The 14,040-nt window shown below is 34.0% G+C and overlaps 1 protein-coding gene across 1 annotated transcript in view; it reads right to left on the reverse strand.

Annotated features, from left to right (window-relative positions):
• The window catches only part of Sbf2 (SET binding factor 2), a 353,787-nt gene that overhangs the window by 219,073 nt on the left and 120,674 nt on the right, over nucleotides 1–14,040 (reverse strand). The window contains exons 4-6 of the mRNA XM_015477617.2: nucleotides 7,118–7,240; nucleotides 5,693–5,803; nucleotides 4,037–4,142 (exon numbers count right to left, since the gene is read on the reverse strand). Of these exons, the coding sequence (XP_015333103.2) occupies nucleotides 4,037–4,142; nucleotides 5,693–5,803; nucleotides 7,118–7,240 (340 nt within the window). The remainder of the gene's footprint in view (nucleotides 1–4,036; nucleotides 4,143–5,692; nucleotides 5,804–7,117; nucleotides 7,241–14,040) is intronic.

Below are 14,040 nucleotides of genomic sequence, written 5' to 3' on the forward strand. Positions count from 1 at the left end.
ATATATATATATATATATATATATATATATATATATCAAAAGGATAATTAAGTTCAAAATACTAGAGAGTAAAATAACTAAATTTGATCTTCAAATGAACAATCATCTTGTATTCTGGCACTCTTCATTTGTACCGATTTTTTGTTTGTTTGGTTGGTTTTTGCAGTACTTGGGATTGAACCCAGGGCCGTGTGCATGCCAGGCAAGAATTCTACTATTGAGCTTTATCCCCAGTCTCCAAAATACTTATGAGATATGATTACCATTTTTCATGGTGAGCATATTCATTTATTTATTCAATAAATATTGATGACTTTTGTGCCTAAAGCACTGTGCCAGATAGTAGACACATAATAAGACAGTACCTCTTGAAACTCATCATCTCATAAGGGGAAACTTCTTATAGATAAAAAGGGGGAAAGCACAGGATAGACTTTCCACACCATCTGAAAGATACCAAGGAATTAATATATACCAGCCCTAGACTGCCTACCTTTAGAATCTCTGTAATATGAGAAGGATAAAATCTGAAGCCATTGTATTTTTTTTATTCCCTCCCCCACTTATTTTGAATTAGCTTCCACATAACAGAGAGAACATTTGACATTTCACTTTTAGGACTGGCTTATTTCACTTAATATTACAGTCTCCAGTTTCATCCATTTAATGGCAAATGCCATGATGTTATTCTTCCTTATGGCTGAATCATACATCATTTTGTGTATATACTATATTTTCTTTATCCATTCATCTGTCAAAGGCCCCTAGGTTGATCACACAAATGGTCAACACATACATGAAAAAATGTTCAACATCTGTAGCAATCACAGAAATGCAAATCAAAGTTACTTTGAGAGTTCATCTCACTCCAGTCAGAATGGCAATTATTAAGACCATAAATAAGAATAAAGGTTGGCAAAGACATGGGGGAAAGGTATACTCATATATTGTTGGTAGAACTACAAATCAGTACAACCACTCTGGAAAGTAGTACAAAGATCCCTCAAAAAACTAAGAGTGAAACCACCAAATGCACCAGCTATTCCACTCCTCAGTATATGTCCAAAAGATTTTAAATCAGTATACTAAAATGATGCAGTCACATCAATGTTTATGGAAGCACAATTCACAATAGCTAAACCATTGTATTTTAAAAGTTTATGTTAATTTAAGGAAAGTTACACATAAAGAAGCAGTTTTACAGTTTAAGTTTTTGTTCTAAAATAAAAGAGACACAGAAAAGCACACCAAATTAATGACTTAATGAATTATCTTATAAACACTATCTATATCAAGAAATAGAACTCTGTCACCAACTCCAAAAGCCTCTTTCAATTGCTTCCCAATCATAACCCCTCTGTTGCCATAAGTAGACTTGTGCTTAACCACTTTCCTAAAATTTCCTACAGGCAGTTTTATTATCCAAAAGTACATTCTTAGGCACTACAGTTCAGTCTTACTCTATTTAAAAAACTGTGTATCTTTTAAAGCTCTTTTATACTAGAGGTTCTTCTTCCATTTTTTTCTTTATAATTTATTTGTTAAAAAACCCGGGGCAAAATGAATTAGAGAAGGGAAAACAACAACAACAAAACCCAGGGCAGTTGAATGATAGTTTTGATAATTAAATTCTTTGGTACAATGCAATGTGGTCTTCTACCTTCTGTCATTTCTTGTCATGAGATTCTGGTAATTCCTTGTGTAGTGTGTAGCAAGAATAGGCACTTAATATCTGTTAATTTCTTTTTATGATGCTTAGATCACACATGTTGATGCTTAGATCTTCATTTATTGAGAGCTGAAAATGATGATACTCCATCATTTTCCACATTTATTAATTATAATACAATTATCCTCATCTACTATTAGGTTACCATGACTTTTTTCTTTTATTGATAAGTTTTCAAGATAACAAACTGGTTCCCTGTCATATTCTTAGGTGACAAATCCTTTTCAATATTAAGAATTCAAGCAATTCAAAATATTGGCTGGGTTTCAACTGCAATTATAATACCATCTTAGATCAAGCCTCTTTTTTTAGGGAGAGGGTGCTGATGATTGAACTCAGGGGCACTCAACCACTGAGCCACATCCCCAGCCCTATTTTGTATTTTATTTAGAGTTGCTTAGTGCCTTGCTTTTGCTGAGGTGGCTTTGAACTCTTGATCCTCCTGCCTCAGCCTCCTGAGTTGCTGGGATTACAGGTGTGTGCCACAGCTCCTGGCTTAGATCAAGCCTCTTTGGGATGGCTCCTTAGTGGGGAATGAAGGGGGAAAGAAAGGGAGGTATGGGGGAACAAAACTAACTAAATTATAAACCATCATTAATATATAACCTAAAACAATTTCACTGCCCAATAAAAATCCTGTACCCATTAGCAGTCATTTCCATTGCCTCCTTATTCCAGCCCCTGGTAACTACTAGTCTACTTTCTGTCTATATAGATTTGCCTATTCTGGACATTTCATATAGAATCATATAATATGTGGTCTTTATATTTGGCTTCTTTCACTTGACATGTTTTCAAGATTCATCAACATGATAATAGGTGTCAAAAATACTTCATTACTTTTTATGGCTAAATAAGTTTCAAATGTGTGGATATTGTTTATCCCAGCCCTTTTTATTTTTTGTTTTGAAACAGAGTCTCATTAAGTTGCTGAAGCTGAATTTGAACTTGTAATTCTCCAACCTCCTACACTGCTAGAATTATAAACATGAGCCACCATGTCTGGCTTGTTTCCATTTTTGCCTGTTATGTATTAATGTTGCTAAGGATATTCATATACAAGTTTTTGAATGAGTATGTTTTCACTTTTCTTTTAGAATTTTTTCATACTTTTATGGGAGGAGGGGTGCTGTGGCACTCTACCTCTGACCTATATCCCCAGCCCTTCATCTTTTTTATTTTGAGACAGGGCCTTAAATTGCTGAGTCTAGCCTCAAACTTGAATTCCACCTGCCTTGGTCTCCCAAATTGCTGGGATTACAGGCATGCATCATCACATCTGGATAGAATTTATATATTCTGACACACATCAACACCCGAAAACCCATCAGTACAATCAAGATTACGAATACAAATTTCATTCAAAAATTTTCTGTATGTCCCTTTGTAATTTTTCTCTTTCTATTTACAAGGCAACCAGAGACCTGTTTCTGTCACCACAGATTAGACTGTACATTTTAGAACAGAGACTGACTTGTAAAGTATGAATTCTGTTTTGTCTGGTGGTTTTCAATCAACATAATTATTTTCAGGTTATACTATGTGGCTGCATATATTAATAATTCATTCTTTCCTCTGCATTGGCATTTCATTGAATGGATACACTGCAGATTTTTTTATATCTATTTCCATTCTTAATTATCCATTACCACTGGTGAACTTTGAACTTGTTTCCAATTTTCTACTATCACAAAGAAAATGACTATGAACATTCACGTGCAAATACTTTTAAGGACATGTACATTTTTCTTAGGTAAATACCTAGGAGTAGAAAGATCATATGGTTTAGCTTTAAAAAAAAAAAAAAAAAAGTAAAACCATGTTTCAGGTAACTATGCCACTTAACATTCCTAATAGCAATGAATAATGGTTCCAATTCTTCTGTATCTTCTCCAATACTGAAGTAAATCTCTGAAAAGCTTGAACACTGGATATGCCTCTTTCTTCCTCTTGAGGTAAAAGCCTCAAATTGTGTGAATTTTTACAAAGGCACAAAGCTATGTAAGCCATAGCAAGAATCCCCCTATGTTCTTTATTGTTCTCAGATGCTTCCAGATATCCACACATGCCAGTTCTTACGCTACCAATGAAGTGACACAGAAACAAGTCCCTCAGGCAGCCTCCTCCAAGACCAGTACTTGGGAAGCAAGCTCTATACTCTTCTCCTGTCCCACTTGCAAGCAGGGAAATATTTAATAGTTTGTTTTATATATTATTGATTAATGTCAGATGATATAAACTTAAAAAAAAAAAATCTTCTTCATGGGCTTCTATAAGAAGACGTTGAAAATGGGAGAAAAGACATACCTAACTGCTGGAACAGAAGAGCCACACTAGTGCCTGTGACAGGAAGACTATCATGTAAAGGAGTCTGAATCAGCTGTCTATCTCCTGCACCCAAGGAAAACAGCTTCTGCAGAATTGGAGAAACACACAAATACAAATTGATTTCTGATATTTTCTAAAAATAAAAATCCCTCTGAAGTTCAATTTTAGAGCAAATGACCACATAAGAGCCAATTAATAGATGCAAAGGGCAATAACATATAAATTAAAACATTCAAGATACTTTGTGTATAACTAAAAATGGTATGAGAAAATTGTTAAAAGTTCAAATTTAGTAAAAATGAGACAGAAATATCACTGACAATCATCACTGACTAAAAAATAAAAGTGTTTGGAATAATCATACTTGTTTTTTTGTACATTCTGACACACATCAGCACCCGAAAAACCATCAGCACAATCAAGATTATGAATGCAAATTTCATTCAAAAATTTTCTGTATGTCTCTTTGTAATCTTTCTTAACAACAACTTTAGTTGTTGTCATAAGACAATTCTGCTTCTTTAAAGTTTAGGCCATCTGTGACCAAACTCACATTTAATATTCTGCCCTTATAATAGAGATGAAGAAGAGAGTAGGAGGGGGACAAAAAGAGGGAGACAATTTAAGACAAAAGATACCAGGAAAAGACAGAGGACAATTAAAAGACAAAGGGCAAGTAAGGAAAAAAGGATTCCAATTTCACTATACATAACATCTTAATCAGACTGAGCACAAACAGTGTGATTTTTAGCAGGTTTCCCCAATAATATATAAGCAGCAGCAAAAATAAATGTTCAACTAATCATTTTTAGGGTTTAAGGAAAAGAGTATATTCTTTTTGTTTGGATGCTGGGGATTGAATCTGGGGCCTCATGCATGCTAAGCACACACTCTACCACTGAGCTACATTCCATAACCCAAGGTTTATTCTTTGAAATGTATGGTTGCTGCTGGGCTTGGTGGTGCACACCTATAATCCCAGCGGCTTGGGAGACTGAGGCAGGAAGATTGCAGGTTCAAAGCCTGCCTTAGTAACTTAGAAAGGCTCTATGCAATTTAGGAGACCCTGTCTCAAAATTAAAAAAGAGGCTGGGGATGTGATTTGGTTCAATCCCCAGTACCCCCCCCCCAAAAAAGCATGGTTATTACAAATGTAATAAATAAATCATAACTGTTAAAATTCTACTTCAGAGACATAGAAAAAAATCTCAAGACATACAGACTAAAGAAATCTATGCAGAAGTAGTTATAATATTACAAAGATTATTAACTCAAAAGTTCTTTAAGTTAATAATGAGTTATACACAAAAGTAAGAAAGGTAGAAAGAGCATATTTAAGAGTTCAGCCTAAAAACTATATGCCCCCCAAAATATAAACTAGAGTTCAAGTTACACAAAATCTGACTAATAATTATACTATGTGAAAGGTGAACCCTGTGTTAAAATTACCTCATGGCCTAAGAAAATAATGAAATCCTGAGTATTTAGGAGGAGACTATAGAGACAATGCTTAACTAAACTCGGATGCTCATTAAAATAAAAATATTTGAAGACTTCTTTCTTTTCCTTTCTTCAAAAACTAAATTAACTGGAGGGGAAGTGGAACAGTCTCCATCTTCCTTCTATTCTATTTACCTGAGACCCTCCAGCTGCTGGAACAAGGCAGGCACAAAGGTTTGCAATGAGACTTTCCAAGGAGACATTCAAACTATCCACATACACAGTATAGATCAAACCCAGGCAAGCCTGCAAAGGGAAAGATACATGTAGTTACGTCATGGAAAAAGTTCAAGAAACAAATAGTCATGACATTAGCTTCTACAAAAACTTTTCTTTAAACCAAGTAAGGTATAGTCTACAATGAATGTGAAATAAATTTAAGCAGCAAATATTATTAAAGTTTATTAAATTTCCTTCTAGGACCAGAACCTCTAAATGAGCTTCTGGCATGAGTTTATAGAAAGCAGAAAGCCCAATTTATAAAACAGGTGTCTTATCTATACTCAGATAACTACTCTAGACAATTTGCAGGGCTAACACTGTTTTTGCCATACTGTTTTAACTAGTTATTTCAACTTACTTTGTGAAACTCCAGATTTCAAGATAAAATCTAGAGATTTTGTCTTGCTTTATATTCATTATTAATCCAGAACATTTATTCAATGGAAATTTTAATGTATAAGAATTTTTTTATTAGTTGCTCAAGACAATACAATGATCTTGACATATCATACATTTGATTCAAATAGGGTATGAATTCTCATTTTTCCACATGTACAGATTGCAGGATCACATTGGTTATACATCCATGTGTATACATATAGCAATCCTAGTGTCAGTTGTATTCTATAGGCAAGATATAATTAACACTTTAAGTTCAGCAGAAAGTAGGTGGTAAAATGAAAGATAAAATGTGATCTTTATAAATCTTTCAATTTACTGAAATGTGTGACCAAAAAGTTAATAATTAGGAGTTACTGATTGTCACTGAAATCTTAACACTAAGTTAATTTTTGTAGAATATATAATCTCACCTACTGGAAGAGTTTTTCAGAAGTTACATATTACTATACATATTTATTAAAGATTAAATTTTCTTCTTACATTTGAAAATTCTGAGTATCTAAAAAATCTGGAAACAATACTTTAAAGGTGCACTGGCAGTAGTATGATCAAAATTAACTGAAATATCAAGTAATTTTACTTATTTCAACTCAACTCCTAATAAACTGAATAAACATATACAAGGTTGTTAAATTATTAATGCATTTTAAATTTTCTACAGATAAACAAATTATTTCCTTAGGATTTCTACATTTTGGCTTGATTGACGTGGAACCTGTTTTAAACAAACATTATATCCTTAGAAGTGCAGTCACATTAACTTACTCAGGTATTCCTTTGATCCAACATGAATTTATTTATTCTGTTCACTCTAATCGATGAATCACTAAATCAATCTAACAATATTTTTGATACAAATAACTTGTTGCCATGGTTCATTCAAAACAGATTTTACTCAATGATATAAATTAATAACAATAACTAGGAGTTCTTTACCCTAAAAATTTCTGGATAATCTAATCTGGATACCAACACCAGGCTTTTGGGAGCAAATACTTCTGCAGGCTGAATTAAACCAGCTACTTCCTCTTCACCTTCAATCTCTTCCTTCTTTGTTCCCTAGAAAAAGCAACATTGCAATCAACAGAATTTTCTTAGTTCATTATTCATAAAAGTTAGATGTTGCACACACCTTCCAAATAATTTATAAGAATCCAAAATTAATTACAAATAGTTTATATAATTCACAAAGAAATTATAAAGTAAGAGATAGTTATTTCATTTTTGAAAAGCTCCAGATTCTCCTTCCTTCCTCCCTCCCTCCCTCCCTAAGACAGGGTCTTCAGTCTCCCTGACTGGTCTATTACGCCTGAGCTCCAGCAATCCTCCTTCCTCAGCCTCCCAAGTAGCTGGGATTATAGGTCTGTGTGTTGGCCTTCTGCATTTCCTTTTTCAGATGTCAGTAATAAAAACTGAATAAGACGAGTTGAAATTATTTTAAGTAGTACCCAAACAATTAAAAATGACTTTCACATAAATGGGACGTCAGCTTTCAAGAGAAGAAAAAAATCTTTTTTAGAAATAAGGCATTCATTTTTGCTTTTATTTTTCAGCTTGGCCCAATCTTTCAAATGAGAATTCTAAGGCTTACAGAATATTCAGTGCTCTTGGGAGTAAAGAGCAATGAGCTCTAAATTGCTTTTGCACATAAACAACAGTGTTAATATTTTGAGAGAACATGTTTGTGCAGAAAATAAGTTTCAGAATGTACTGAATGCCATAGAAATGCATGTTTATAAATGGCTAAAATGGTAAATCGCAGGTAGATTTTAACTCAATAAAAAAGAAAGTCCTAAACAATAATAAAACAACAATTAAAAAAATCTATTTCCAGATGGGAAAGTAGCTCAGTGGTAGGTGTGCTTGCCTCCCTTGCACAGCAAGCCCTGGGTTCATTGCCCAGTACTAAAAAATGAAAACAAAAATCCATAAATAAACAAAAAATCCCCTAAGTTTTAATGACTCAATACTGATCAATAAACTTGGAAAAATAGTACTCTCATTTTTGACTCAACAAATATTTGCCGTGTACCTGTTGTTCAATAGTACTCAATCACAGTGAAAGTTTTATGAAATGTAAGGGGCAAGGCAGTAAAGCATTGAGATTTAGTACTAGATGCTCTAAGATTCTCGGACATTTTCCCTAAATAGAATTACTTTCTTACTCCTTTACACGAATCAAAGGTCCATCTTAACATTTACTTTCCTCCCTGAAGCCCTTCTTTCCTATTTTTTTTCTTACTCTTACTTTCCAGCATCATTCACCAATATATAAGACTTGCTTATATATATTTCTTCTGCCAACCTTTCCCCAAAATGCCACAAAATGCTATATCTAGCTGCCTCCAGTTAATGATAAGCAGACATCACAAACATCCAAAACACAGCTCCAATCTTTCTCCCTAAACTTATCCTCCTTCAGCTGTCCATCAATTAATGGCAATTCTTTTTTTCACTAGGCAAACCAAAAGTCCTGATTTCCCTCTTTCATAGACCATATCCAACTGTCAAGAAATCCTGATTTCTCACCACCTCCATTGCTACCACAATACTTGGAACTACCACTATCTTTTGTCTGGATTATTACAACAGCCTCCCTTCATTTCCTTTATTCTTCTTTTTAAAAAATATTTATTTTTTAGTTGTAGTTGGATGAAATGCCTTTATTTTATTTATCTTAATGGGGCGCTAAGAATCGAACCCAGGGGCAAGTGCTCTACCACTGAGCCACAACCCCAGCAGTCACATTAACTTACTTTATTCTTTAACTCTTCTTTGTTTCCTTGCTGCCTACAAACACATCAGGCATGTACCCATCTACAAATTTATGGACTTGCTTGTTCTTTGCCTGAATACTTTTTTCTGATATCTTAATGGTTATGTCCCTCATCTCCTTCATTTAGACTTTTTTTCTGATGAGACTTTGGTGACCAATGGACTGGAAAATGCAATGCCCTAAAACTCTGATATCCTATTTTCCTTCTTTATTTTTCTCCATGGTACTCATCACTAAACAACATATTATCCATTTTATTTATCTTGGGTTTTGATTTGTCTGTTTCCCCCACTAGAATATGTTCCCTAAAAGATGGGACTTCTGTTTGTTGTTGTTGTTGTTGTTGTTCAACAGTGACTTCTGGGGGCTGGAGATGTGGCTCAAGCGGTAGCGCGCTCACCTGGCATGCGTGCGGCCCGGGTTCAATCCTCAGCACCACATACAAATAAAGATGTTGTGTCCACCAAAAACTAAAAAATAAATATTAAAAAATTCTCTCTCTCTCTCTAAAAAAAAAAAAAATAGTGACTTCTGACTTCCTAAATAGAGACTGGGTTCACCACTGATACTTACTATTTGTTCAGTGCATAAATGTAGGAATATTTTTCTTGGAATAGTTCTCTGCATATTTTACCAAGGGAAGTCTTTTTCTCCTTACTTACTGAGGCCAAGAACTATATTTTCATTTTCCTTTAGAATCTATTTAGTCTTGAATAGAATGCAATATAACCAAGACTTAACTGTTCATAGAATATACATAACCAAAGATAACTTTCTGTATATATAATAAGGCCCATCTACTCTTGAAAGATTTTCATTTGTTACAAATCAAAAACTAAAATTAGGTTGGTTGTTTTCTGGAATCCTTAGAAATAATAAACATGTGATGAGTATGAATTAACCAAAGATTTCCACACTTAATGAATCATATTCTTCATGGATTACAAACAAACTCAACATGACAAAAGGATGACTGAAATTCCTGGAAGAGATAAACTTACCCACATTTTTATGAGACTGATAAATGCCCTAGAGTACCATTAAAAGACAGCCTGAAGAGCAGATGACCATTTCAATAAATAACCATTAGCCTACTTTGACCAAAACAAAATAGAACATCTTGTCATTTCTTAAAGCTGCTCTTTAAACACTCCACAAAAAGGAATAGTTATTTTAAAAAAAGGTCCAATACACTATAACTCAATATTAAGTAAAAATAATTTCACTTTTATATTACTTTTTATTATAGATGTTGACTTTTACTTGTAAATCCTAAAATTATTTTTGTTTCTAATAATTCTCCTACAAGAATACAATGTCTAAAATATAAGAGAAAAATTCATGCTCATACTTTTCAAAGCAAAATTATAGTGTTGTGATAAAAGAAACAACCCAGAAAGTTGTTAGATAAAATAAAGTTTGTTCAAAAAAAAAAAAATAAAAAAATAAAGTTTGTTCCAGGAGATGATAAGGTGATGTTTTGAATCAAAATTTTCCAGAAAGGATTTATCATATAAGTGTACTACTGTCTCTTCTACATAGTTGCCAGATTGTTTTATATAATAATTACATAATGATACTGGCTTTATTTGATGTATGTTTTACAGTGGCAGGCTTTTGCATTGAAAATATGTGAAAAACTTAAAAATAAGCAGGGAAATTCAAAACAGTCGATGAATTTAAGAGATGTTAAGATAATGCTTTGAAATTTAATATTTTATAGTATAAATCATTTTTACTTATTATCCAGTTTAGTAATATTTATAAACCCTTCTTCTAAGATTATTCTTGGCTTTTAGTAGACCCAATTAAATACAATTTTACTTTACATGCTGTTTACAGAATTATCTCACATTGACTTCAAAGGTCACCTTATCTCTGATTCATATCATAACCACATGCCACATCTTGCTCCTTTGGAGTATCTTTGACTACAATTGTTACAGTGAACTACATCTGCTAGAGAGATTCCGAGCCTCTGTGTAGTTCATATTGGTAGAGTTGATAGTCCCAGTGCTTCCATATATGGGCTACAAGAGTAACGCACCATATTGATCTACCCCCAAAGTGCTATTACCTTTCAAACATGTTTGAAATAAAATGCTGAAAGTACTAGAGGGTGATTTTTTTTAATTGTAGATGGACACAATACCTTTATTTTATTTATTTTTATGTGTTGCTGAGGATGGAACCCAGGGCCTTGCACATGCTAGGAAAGCACTTTACCACCGAGCCACAATCCCAAGCCCTAGAGAGTGATTTTATGTGATGATTTTTCCAAGCAGACAGGCACTAGCTTTAGAAAGTTTATCTTATCTACCACTCAGGTTGAATAAATACTTCAACTTCATAATCATTGCATTCTGATGCTTGATTCTTACATTAAACCAGCTGCTAAGTCCTGTCTCTTCTATTCTTACAAGAATTGTTGCAACTAACATCTTCTGTGTTATGTTCATTTTTCAACAAGTACTCTTTCACACTAAAATTCTTCCCATAACATTCTGTTAAGCACTCAGTTTTTAAAGAAAGGATAAAAGGAATACTGAAAGTAAAAAATTTCAGTTCTATGGGCTGGGGATGTGGCTCAAGCAGTAAGGCGCTCGCCTGGCATGCGTGGGGCACTGGGTTCGATCCTCAGCACCACATTAAATAAAAAAATAAAGATGTTGTGACCACTGAAAACTGAAAAATAAGTATTAAAAAATTCTCTCTCTCTCTCTCTTTCTCTCTCTCTCTCCTCTCTATCTTTAAAAAAAATTTCAGTTCTAAGTTTTCTTTTTGAAATATAATTTATTACACTGTACCATTTTGGAGAAGTTGCCTCAGTAAAACAATTTAAGGGCTTTAAAAATTTCCAGAATTGGAAATATAGGAGTTTTAGTAGTTACAAAATTCTTTATGGTTTAAAATTCCCCCAGAAAAGCTGTCTCGTTTCTTGCCAAATAATCTTTTAATCACAATGGCATGGTCACATGGGAAAACCTGTTTTATCTTTGCATTGGTCTGTAAAATAATGACTTCATAAGGAATATAAGTTTTAGGTTAACAAGTCTTCAGATAAATCAAGCCACTTGATTTTGAGTTTACCTAAAATTGAGTTTACCTCTAGCAAAGAAAATATGCTACAGATATGTACCTTCAAGAGCGTAGCAACTAGGCTATACAGTATTCAGAGGCAGGACAAATTCAATTATAGGGCAATTTTTTATTCACCCATAAAGTTTCCTATGTTAGAGGCATATAGTTCGTAAGTTTATTTTGCTGCTACTAGCGGTGTTTTTAATACTTACAAGGCAGCGATTTCCAAAGTGTTTTCTCCTGGAAGCTTATAGACATTACTTATCCCACAAATTTCGGAAACAATAACGTAAACCAAGTTTTATAAAAATAAAAGGTTTCTTTACTGCAGGATTTCTCAGACTTTGATATGCAGATACTATCTGCGTAACTTCAAGCAAATGAGGTATATAGCATATAGTATTTTTCCTCTTTACTCCAGACTTCTTGCCCTCTGGAACACATACTGGAAAAGGTTGTCTTATACTAGTCTAGTATACAAAATGTGTTGAACAAGTATGTATATGTTCATATGTTCTATATCATATGAGCATAGGTAAACACAATGTTTGTTTCAGAAACAGATTATTCTACTTTTATTAAATCTCATATTTCACAAAGTAAGGCAAGATTTGAAAAGACAAGGTATGTAAGCCAGGGAACTATGCAGACCTAAGAAGTTATGTTGGCATGCATGTTCTCCATTCTCACCAGACAAATTTGGAAGATCTACTATATGTATATTTTTTTTTCTAATTTTGACACATCATACATAAAAAGAGTATACTTTCATTCATCTGGTTATACATGATGTAGAGTTATACAGGTCACATAATCATATAAGCACATAGGATAATAATGTTGGATTCATTTTATTATTATTCCTACCCACACACCCATCCCTTCCTGTCACTCCCCTCTGAAAAATAATTTTCTAAAATGTCTACATTGCAGAAACATTTCACAATTCCAATTCTGCAGTTTATGATGATTAATTCATTAATTCTGATTGTTCTTTATTTTTATTTTATTATTATTTATTTTATTAGCTACACATGTCAGTATAATGATCTTGACAATTCATACATTTGAATCAAATGGGGTAAAATTTCTCATTTTTCTGATTGTACAGGTTGCAGAATCACATTGGTCATACAATCACCTATATACATACAGCAATAATAATGTCTATTTTATTCTGCTGCCCTTCCTATCCCCCCTTCCCCACCCTTCCCCTCCCATCACTTCTCTCTACCCAATCTAATGTGACACACTTTTTTTTTTCTCCTCACAAGATCATACATGTATTCTGTATAAAATGAGGGTCTCCTTCCATCTTCCGTGCAAATCCCCTTCTCCCTCCTTTTCCCTCCCACCTCCCTTACCTATTAAGTGGTAATTTTCTTCTCATGTTCTTCCTCCTATCCCACTTTGAGTCCCCGCCCCTCCTTACATCAGAGAAGATATTCAGCATTAGTTTTTTAGGGATTAGCTAACTTCACTTAGCATAATCTGCTCTAATGCCATCCATTTCCCTGCAAATGTCATGATCTTGTTATTTTTTAATGCTGAGTAATATTCCATTGTGTATAAATGCCACATTTTTTTATCCATTCATCTATTGAAGGACATCTAGGTTGGTTCCACAGTCTAGCTATTCTGAATTGTGCTGCTACAAACATTGATGTGGCTGTGTCCCTGTAGTATGCTCTTTCTAGGTCTTTTGGGTGTAGTCCGAGAAGGGGAATAGCTGGGTCAAATGGTGGTTCCATTCCCAGCTTTCCAAGGAATCTCCATACTGCTTTCCAAATTGGCTGCACCAATTTGCAGTCCCACCAGCAATGTATGAGTGTACCTTCCCCACCCCACCCCACCACGCCCCCGCCCCACATCCTCACCAGCACTTATTGTTGTTTGACTTCATAATGGCTGCCATTCTTACTGGAGTGAGATGGTATCATAGAGTAGTTTTAATTTGCATTTCTCTGACTGCTAGAGATGGTGAGCATTTTTTCATGTACTT

The sequence above is a fragment of the Marmota marmota genome, unplaced genomic scaffold, assembly GCF_001458135.2.
Source record: "Marmota marmota marmota unplaced genomic scaffold, marMar, whole genome shotgun sequence".
Taxonomy (NCBI): domain Eukaryota; kingdom Metazoa; phylum Chordata; class Mammalia; order Rodentia; family Sciuridae; genus Marmota; species Marmota marmota.